Genomic DNA, 10,269 nt, shown 5'->3' on the forward strand with positions numbered 1-10,269 from the left:
ACATTCATAATCAACATAGCGGTGCAGTTGTTAATGTAAATGTTTTCAAATTATTTTTCGCCTAAGGAATTCTTACGAACTTGACCTTACGATCTGGAGTAAGAAATCAACTTCAACATGTTGAAATATTTTGCAAATACTTTATGCATCTCTTCACTGCACTTCAAACAAACTCTGTTAACATGTGAATGACCAGGTGCCCAAGCTAATTTCGTGTTTAAAAAAAGGTAAATTTTGAAATTGATTTCAGACTATCTCGAGAAGAATATGGAACTTCGGAATGAGCTTTGGTAGAAATGAAGATTTTTTAATTATCTATGAATAGATTTAAGTAGAAAGTCAAATTTAAGAGCATTTGATAAAAGAAATTTTATTAGCGAAATTGGGTGTACCCAGTGTAAGAGTTCCATACCTTGATCTTTTTTTTCACACACTCAATTTTTAAGTGATCCAAAGGCCTATGGTTAACATATATATTTGGAGTTAGCTTTCCTTGCTGAACTAAAAAAACAAAGGCACAAAAATGTCCGACTCCAGATCACGTCCGACTCTCGATCACTTTACCCTAGAAAAGTTCAAACAAAATTACCTTTATTTACATGTAATTTTGAATTAATTCACAACTTATTACTTTAATTCACTACTTTTACTGTTACAATATGTTATATGTATGTTGTTGATGTGTGTGTTGTTATTTACTCTGCATTGAACAGAAGTGGATTAATTAAAATAATATAATACACTGACTCTTACTTGCAGTTTAATATAATTAGGGCCCTGCTTGGCGGGCACCCTATAGTGATCAAGTCTGTCCGTCCGGCTGTCCGTCCGAGATCTTTTGTCCGGTGCATATCTCTCCTTGGCCCAATCAGGCTCATACTTCACCCACATAGTGCCTTTGGGTAAAGGGTGTGCAGTGACCTTGAACCATCTTTCTAGGTCAAGGTTAAGGTCATAGCAGAATTGTATGAAAAATCCTTCTTCGGAGCATATTCTTCTCTCCCCTTTGTCCAATGTGGCTCATGCTTCACTCACAGAGTGCCGGTGGTCAATGAATGTGCAATGACCTTGGGCAAAGTTTCTAGGTCAAGGGCCAAAGTCAAAAATATCCTTTCTGTTTAATTTTTTGTCTGGAGCATATTTTCTCTGACCTTGACCTAATCTGGCCCATACTTCACCCACATAGTGCCTTTAAGTAAAGGGTGTGCAGTGACCTTGAACCATGTTACTAGGTCAAAGGTTAAGGTCATAACAGAATTACATGAGAAATCCTTGTCCGGAGCATATCTTCTCTTGCCTTTGTCCAATGTGTCTCATACTTCACTCACAGAGTGCCAGTGGTCAATGGATGTGCAGTGACATTGAACAAAGTTTCTAGGTCAAGGTCGAAAATAGCCTCTCTGTTTAAAGTCTTTCTTTGGTGCATAAGTTCTTTCCCTGAATTCCACTCAGCATCAAGCAAATTGACTGGATACGGAACGTTTGTGATTTTCCTTCCATATTTTGATAGAGGATACATTTCTTAAAGTTTTTTAATTGTATTATTTTTCAGGGAGTACTTACTTTTTGTCCCCTTTAATCTCAAACACCTTCAAAATAAACCATTTTCAGCTACCTTTCATTTTCATGTTTATTGCTAAAAGCGGGGCCCTTTGAGATAGCCACCATCTCAATGATATCTAGTTAACATGTGCGTTTCGGCATACAATTTACATATGTTAGACTCCAAAGTCCGATGGTGACGCCAAAGTCCGACGGTCTTGCCAAAACTCGGATAATTTGTTGTCGGTACGGTCGGTGATTCTGAAGCACTGTCTACTTTGGCTATTTATTGATTGATTGTACATATGTTTATTGTTTAACGTCCCTCTCGAGAATTTTTCACTCATATGGAGACGCCAACACTTGCAGGTGGAGAGCTACAAATTTTGTCCTATATTCGGCACTCAGGGCCATTGAGCAGGGAGGAATCTTTTTCGTGCCAGCACCAACAATTGGCGCGTGCATAAGCCCCGCCCACCGTGACGACGGTAACTAAGAAGTGAAATGCCCGACATTCAATGTAAACAATATGGCGAGCGAGGTTTGTCTGAAGGACATTCCGGACGATTTTTCAGTGGCATTTCTGAATTATACACCAATTTTAAGACAGAAACAAAGGGCTATAGCCTTTGTTAAAGACTCGTACATAAAATCTGTGAAGATTTTTTCGGGGGAAACAGCCAATAGTGTACAAATTACAGCCAAAGTTTACCGGAGTCAGCGAAAGAGTGACGAACCACATCGGGTAGATCTTGATGTAAATATACAAGAAAAGAACTTCAATGACGCACATTGCAGTTGTAAAGCAGGGTAAGCCTAGTTAAACGATTTATGTTCAGTGACTTTATTGCGTTTTTGTTGTGTTTACACGTTAAATATTAAGTTGCATTTTTTCTGATTAACCTCTTGTCTTGAAATTTTGATTATCATGCAGTTTTCATTATGTTTATATTTTCTTCTTCGAACAAAGTTTATGTATGCAATTGGCAACTTCAAAGAATGTCGGCATAAAGTATCACCCGAGTGAAGATATTCAGGTCAGTATTTTGTTGAATTCAGACGAGAGAGAGAGACCACATACGTTTCCGTGAAGAGAGAGAGAGAGAAAATTCTTAAATGTATGTATAATGTGATTGCAAATTTGAGGGAATACTAGTATATTGGCTTACATATATACATATAAGTATAAGTATATAATTATATACCTATGTATTTTTAAAAAAAAACATAAAGGACAACACAAGTTGCTTAAATTATGTACAGTATTTACACATTTCTGTCACAAAGCCTAAATTCAGGTATATTCACGAGGTTTTGTTACTTCACCAGCTTACCGTGGTAATACTTTGATTTTATTTATCTACATTTAGTACAATAACTTTATATGAATTTTTCAGTTATTGAACATATAGAAGTAATAAAAAATTATCTGTTGTAGGATATCTGGTCAATGTGCCCATGTATTGGCAGTCATCAATTTACTGGAGCAGTGGAAGATCTCTGGGTACAAGGAGGTACCCTCAGAGATTTCCTCAACCAGTTTGCCCCAGCAATGGGATAAACCCCGTGGTGATAAAATAAAAGCTGAAGCTGTTTCCACTATGATCATTTCCTGTCCAACAAATCTTGACAGGAAAAGAAAGCCAGTTATAGCATCCTATATTGATACCAGGTAAATGTCATTCTAAGCATGATTTTTTTTTTTCAATTTCATAAGATGTAATATATGATAGCATTTTGGCTATCACTGTTTAAGGATTGGGTATTGACAAAATATGTACAGTAAAACACACTTTAATTTATGACAAATTGATGATAATAGCCAAGTGATTTTCATTCCCAATGTATTTAAAATATATTGTCAACCTAATTGATTAACATATTATACTTAAGTTTATAATCAAGCAAAATCATGCATCCCTGAGTATTCTGAGCAAGTGTTCCAAACTATGTCAATGAAACCGAGAATACTAGGAATATATAATGCTGTTATTGTTGATGATTATGTACAGTGTGATTTTTTTTTCAGGAATATTGACATAAGTTTAGATGACATCAAAGAATTGAAGAAATTAAAGCAAAGTCCAATTTCATATCTGGCAGGCGAAACAACAACCAACTTGACAGTGAATACTCCACTTGGAGAGCAGTTGATTGGTTCAGCTCTTAGTTATCATGTAAGTATATTTCATATCCACTTTATACTTTATTGTATAAATTATACCATAGGCGCTCCCCATGTAATTCTGTAAATGACGTATAATAAGTACTGGGTATATACATGTATATAGGTCTTCCCCTCTATACTACTTGATTGTATAGTATAGAGGGGTAGATCTATATCTGCTATATATATATACTTATCATACGTCATTTAAAGAATTACATGGGGAGCGCCTATGAATTATACATGTAAACCTTAAAAGAAAGCAAGGACAAAAAGCAAGGTTAATCTGTGTTTTTATCTTGAATCAAAAAATTCATGAAGTTTGTCAATAAACAACAAGTTAACCATATTTGATCAATGATACTGAAAAAAGACAAACTAATTTTCCCTGACAGGATCTTAAATTGCTTTATACGAGCAATAGCTCGCTCTACATGAACGCGATGTTTAGCTATTTTAACAGTTTCTGTAACTTCAGAAGCTTTCATCTGTGATGCACAAGATGCAAACGGTGGTATATTAAGTTTGAGTCCCACAGCTTCAATCTCTTTCTCTATGTGGAAACCTTTGTCAACCATTATTCCGTCGCCATTCTGCAGCTTTCCACACTTTATAAGGTCTGAGAGAAGTTTAAGAAAACCACTTTCTTCTGTGATGTCTTTATCAGATATTGACCCAGAGAACAACATAGAGGAAAATATCACAGAACCTCTTGGATCAATGCCAACCAGTCCCTTCAAAGTTGTACTTGACTTGTAATCGGAATAGCACTGGCTTTGACGATGAAGAGAACTTGGTTTTTGTACCTTTAGCTCTGTACAGTCAATGATAGCAAGGGTATTTGGAAAGTCTTTCTTGTAACTTTCTGGCATATTTTCTATTAAAATATTTCGATGTGGCCAAATATCTAAACTACCAAGTCTAAAAAACATATAGTTGATCCAGTGAGTAAATATTGCACTAGAGTCTTGTGAAGATACATTGAACAAATGTGAAATATGTTTATAATCAAAGTTTTGTCTGAGTTTAATCAAAACAAGAAGAAGTTGGTCTATGGTTGAAAGGGATTTGGCTCCTTTTACTGTTTTACCCCACTTAATAGGATCTTCATCTGTTGGAGCTAAAAACTTGTAAACACTATCAAACTGATCCTTAGAAAATCCCGTGTAATACTTGTAATCCTTTTCCTTGAGTTTGTGACACCCAAAACACCTTTCCTGCAATTTTTGGAGTTGTAATAGTTGTTGTTCAATTTCAGCATTGTTTTGAATCAGCTTTTCTTTCTCTTCCACTAATGCCCTATTTTCTGCAACAACAGCCAAAAGGTTCAGTGGATAACATGTACTACCTGCAAAAAAAAAACCAAACATGTATTTTTATGATGTGTATTTATTTTAATAAACCTAGCTTTGTTCTAAAATGTAAATCAGTACATTTATTTTGTACAAGCTAAATCCAATACATGTATTTTAATAGGTTTTCAATCTATATGTACATGCAGTGGTATTTTGCTATTTTATTGATATTCATATTTTTTTTCAGGCACCACTCATTCAGCCAATCACAAAACCCCGAACTGCATGGAGTTGTGGAGATACAGTATTTCCCAAGGCCTTACCTTCTGATCTCCAGAATATTCAACAACTTGCTCATGAGTGGAAAGAACTGAATTTAACTTTGAGTGAAGCAACTGAGTTAGAAAAATCAACTCGCTCTCAAAGTTTTGATGAGAGATGGCATATCGAACGAAAAAAAAGGATTACTGCTTCCAACTTTGGACTCATAATGAAAAGGAAAAAGGATATAAATGAGACATTCTTGAAAAACACCTTTCAGAAAAGAGAGTTTACATCATCATCTACATCCTATGGGAAAGCGAATGAACACATTGCGAAACAGATGTATTTAAGAAAAACAGGAAATCACCTTCATGACGTAGGCTTGATTGTTAACCCAGATTTGCCTTTTCTTGGTGCGACACCTGATGGTATAATGTGTGAGGAATCAACAACAGCAATAATTGAAATTAAGTGCCCGTATTCTGTCAGAGACATGTCTATTTGTGAAGCTTGTGAGACAAGGAAAGATTTTTTCCTCCAAAAAAATGGTGATTTGTATTCTTTAAAACATGAGCATGCTCACTGGTATCAAGTTCAGGGTCAACTGCTTGTATCTGGGGCCGCGTTTTGTGACTTTATTACTTACACCAAGCAAGACTTTTATGTCGAAAGAATTTTTCCCCACACACCTACCATGGATGCCTTGGTCCAAAAATTGAGCGCGTTTTATGTAAATCACTTTAAGCCATTTATGCAAAACTGATTCTGATAGTTAAGATTGTCAGGTTTTGTTTGATGTTTTATGTACAAACATGTTAATATTTTTTATATGAAATAAACAACATTATTATACTGTATATTTTGATTTTAGATGGTGCCAAGCATAATACAAAACAAACTCTCAGGCCATCCTTAAAAAATTGTTTGTTTGGAATTGCCGCCTGAAGGGTTTAAGACACAGGAGGGAGGGCGGGAAATTTTTTTTTTTTTTTTTTTGAAATTGAAGATAAATTTTTGATAAAAATCTCTGTAAACAGTAAATGCATTTTCTGACTTTTATAAAAAGTATCTACCATCAACAAAAACCCTAATTTTACATAGAGCTGACACTATATTTCAGTGTTTTGTATGGTGCATATGATACATGTAATGGGCAAAAAAAAAAGTTGACTAAATAAAAAATATCTTCCTACTTTTTTTTTTTTTTTTCAGGAATTTTGAAGATCCAAACAAAAATTTTTTTTGGCCTCATATATAAAGATATTACCTGAAAAAATCTCTGAACTACACTGAAACAGTAAATGCACATTTTCATTATGTTCACATTCCTTTATTGAAACAGTGAAATCATTTAAAAGCATGACTTTCAAGGAAAACTTGGAACAAAAAGCATGAAATGTACATAAAACTTATAAACAATTTAAAATTTTACAGATGTGTCTGCCAGAATTTTTAGAGAACCATGAGACACTTATAATTTCAGTGTTTTGTCATATGGTGCATATGATACATGTAATGGGCAAAAAAAAGTTGATTAAATAAAAAAAAATCTTCCTACTTTTGGCCAATATTTTTTTTTTTCAGAAGGGGGCATTTCATTGAGGCGGGAGGCAAATTCCAAACAAACTGTAATTTTATTTTGGCCTCATATATAAAGATATTACCTGAATTATAATCTGATGTGGTTTCCATAGCTGAACTACACTGAGGCTGAACTGAGGGTTCCAAGGGCGGTGGCATAGTACTACTGCTCATATCATTCATTATGTTCACATTCCTTTAAATTGAAACAATGAAATCATTTAAAAGCATGACTTTCAAGGAAAACTTGGAACAAAAAGCGTGAAATATACATAATAGTACTCATACACAATTTAAAACTTACTCAACAGCAGATGTGTCTGCCAGAATTTTTCGCATTGATGAACCATGAGAAGCGTTGCTTGATTTAATATGCAGTCTTTTGGTTGGTGGTTTACGCCTTGGTGTTAGTAAGTCATAACCGGTGGCAAGTGCCGACACTGGATCTGGGTATCTTTCGGAGGGCATCCCATCAACAAAATGCTATAAAAAAGTAACAGTAAATTTAGCGATATACATATACCAATTTTATTAAATCATATTGTCATTAGAAAGTTAAAGAGGTGATTAATGTTTGCAGGCAACTTGTGATCTCTACACTTGTAATAGTGACAGTTTTATCTGTCAAGTGTTGTTTTATATGACAAAAACATCTTAAAATTAAAACGCTGACCCATCTAATCTTTTTGGATATATAGTTATAGATCTAATGTAGCCAAGGGTCAGCACAATCACCAGGTCCAGCACAATACCCCGATAAAGGTATATAGCTTGATAAAGCTATATAGCTTTATCAAGGTATTTAAAATACCTTGATCAAGGTATTTTATGTAATGAAAATTCAAAAAAAAAATTTTAAATTAATTACTGAAAGTCGAGTTTTGAGTTGTTGTCAAGTGTCTGGATACACAATGAAATTTCTTCTTTTGCATGTAAAGTACTAAACACAAACAAATCAGTATAAAAACGTGTACATAAGAGGAGTACGTTACTTTCAATGTTCTCTTAAATCATTACATATACCAAATAAAATGACAGTATTCGGTAAAGTGTTTTCAGCACTAAACGAATAGAAATACACACTGTCAAGAAATCAGAACTCTGACTTTAAAGAATTTAATTTTTAAAGATTATTTTTGAATTTTCATTACATAAAATACCTTGATCAAGGTATTTTAAATACCTTGATAAAGCTATATAGCTTTATCAAGCTATATACTGGACCTGATCACATATATGTAATATACTCTACTTTGATAAATTATTTATGAGCTTTAAACTGTAATAGGAAATATTGTATACACTAACTGCATACATGTGCACAGAAGTCGGTAGTATCATGCATGATAAATAGGGCTGACAACCATTGAGTTACAAGTTGTTTACATTGTTTACATATGAAACCAGAAGGCCTACATGAACATAATAGCGGGTACATGGGTATACTCTGTCTTGATTCCTGTGTGCGATCACAAGAGTCAGTAGATTTATCAGTAAAACAATGTAAACAATAACACGTAAGCTTCGCGACTGTAGACAGGTAGAGAGTCTGTCGCTATTTACAGCTGATTTATACAACTGCTGACTCCTGTAATGTGATACTAATAGTATGCACGATCACATTAATATTGAGATAATTAAAGGTGTGGGGATTTTTCACATTTACCTTTGAACAAACATATAGATGTTTTGCTTTACTTCTCTCGTTGAGGATGTTTTCGTTCAACTGATTGTGTGGCCTGCCACACAACCTTATCCACCTCCTCGCTTTTTCCAAGTTCCGACCTGGCTTAGGAAATGGAATAAATGTTATCCCTCCTACGAGACGATCAGGATACCTACTGTCTGTATTGCATTTTCCCCAGCAACAATGTTTTACCATGATTCATTCGAAATCTTGGATGACCGACAATATTGCAATATTGACAACTTGTCGGGCAAAATGGCGGCGCGTCCTAGGATATTAATCGGAGTTATTTCATTGGCTCACGTGACCCTGTCAATCAATAAATTAATTTTAAGACCAGGTCCTCCAACAATCTATTGGAATTTCCATGGGTACCAATTGCGCTCTGTTATAAGCAGATTTATTTTTGTATTCATATAAAGCAGAATTTATGCAAAATCTTGTGCGTGAAAAGAAGAAAACACTTTCTGTGGCCTTCAACTCGACATTTAGATATATCGACGACATGTTGTCAATTAAAAAAGGTAATTACATTCCTATGTCGATACGATATATCCTGGTGAGCTTGAGATAAAAGATACCACAGAGTCTGACACATCTGTTTCATACTTCGATATTTTACTTGAAAAAGACACTAATGGTAATCTATCAACCAAGCTCTATGATAAGCTTGATGACTTAACTTTTCTATCGTCAACTTCTATTACCTAAGCAGCAATATACCTTCATCACCTGCATAAGGAGTTTACATATCTCAGTTGATTCAATACACTAGAGCATGCTCTACGTATGAACGATTTCTAAAATGAGGTAAATTATTGACAAACAAGTTGATGAAACAAGACTATCAGCAGTCTCGTTTAAAGTCATCATTTCGTAAGTTCTATGGTTGATACTATGATCCTGTCAGCAAATACAGTTTATCATTGAATCAAATGCTGGCTGACGTTTTTCATACTCATTGTTAGTCCATTATTTATACACTGAATTGACGGATTTTTTCCTTTTATTTCCCGAGCATGACAAGGAGCACACGGTGGGTGTAACCGGTCGACAGGGGATGCTCACTCCTCCATGGCACCTGATCCCACCTCTGATGTTTTTGAGATCCGTGTTTGCTCGATCTGCTCCTATTTATGTTCCCCAAACGGAGTTTGGGAACATATTGTTTTTACTCTGTTTCTTATTATGTTCCCCAAACGAAGTTGGGGAACATATTGTTTTTACTCTGTTTCTTATTATTATTATTATTATTATTATTATTATTATTATTTTTCTTCTTCCTGGGAAAATTTTGTCCACGAGTGATCTTGTAAACTATACATCTGACTAAGGTAAAATGTTTTTAGGTTCAGTAGACATGTTATGTAGATTTGCCAAACGAAGGTCATTTTGCGCGCACGTGCTTGCAAGAGCGCGCACGTGCAACACATGAAATGACCAATATAATGGATATTGCTGTAACTTTTCTTTTTTTTGATGAATTTTTTTGAAACTCATAATATAAGGATACATTAGTAGTATAGACTAGATGGCATGGTCAAAATAGCAAGATCTCACGCGCATGCACGTGCGCTTCGCTCTGATTGGCTGAAACTAAATTATCAATATCTTTCTTGTTTCTTGTCATAATCTTTTGAAATTTTGAACATAGTCCAACATTATGAAGGTCTACAGCATGATATATAAAAATTTTCATGAAAGCATGCGCATGCGCGCGAGCTGCAATCTGA

The 10,269-nt window shown here is 34.8% G+C and overlaps 2 protein-coding genes across 2 annotated transcripts; one reads left to right on the forward strand and one right to left on the reverse strand.

Annotated features, from left to right (window-relative positions):
* The first annotated feature begins 2,016 nt into the window (after window positions 1-2,016).
* On the forward strand, window positions 2,017-6,426 carry LOC134261775 (uncharacterized). The gene is made up of 5 exons (XM_062744174.1): window positions 2,017-2,352; window positions 2,513-2,579; window positions 2,981-3,214; window positions 3,572-3,719; window positions 5,252-6,426. Exons 3-5 carry the CDS (start codon window positions 3,144-3,146, stop codon window positions 6,029-6,031), a joined length of 999 nt encoding a protein of 332 aa, XP_062600158.1. The 5' UTR covers window positions 2,017-2,352; window positions 2,513-2,579; window positions 2,981-3,143; the 3' UTR covers window positions 6,032-6,426.
* LOC134261774 (uncharacterized) lies at window positions 3,986-8,850 on the reverse strand. Its single transcript, XM_062744172.1, has 4 exons — window positions 8,516-8,850; window positions 7,154-7,332; window positions 6,933-7,045; window positions 3,986-5,057 (listed from the first exon to the last, which is right to left on the reverse strand). Exons 1-4 carry the CDS (start codon window positions 8,729-8,731, stop codon window positions 3,991-3,993), a joined length of 1,575 nt encoding a protein of 524 aa, XP_062600156.1. The 5' UTR covers window positions 8,732-8,850; the 3' UTR covers window positions 3,986-3,990.
* Between the last annotated feature and the right edge of the window lie 1,419 nt (window positions 8,851-10,269).

The sequence above is a fragment of the Saccostrea cucullata genome, unplaced genomic scaffold, assembly GCF_032062105.1.
Source record: "Saccostrea cucullata isolate Sc308-1 unplaced genomic scaffold, CSIRO_AGI_Scuc_v1 ctg20639, whole genome shotgun sequence".
NCBI lineage: Eukaryota > Metazoa > Mollusca > Bivalvia > Ostreida > Ostreidae > Saccostrea > Saccostrea cuccullata.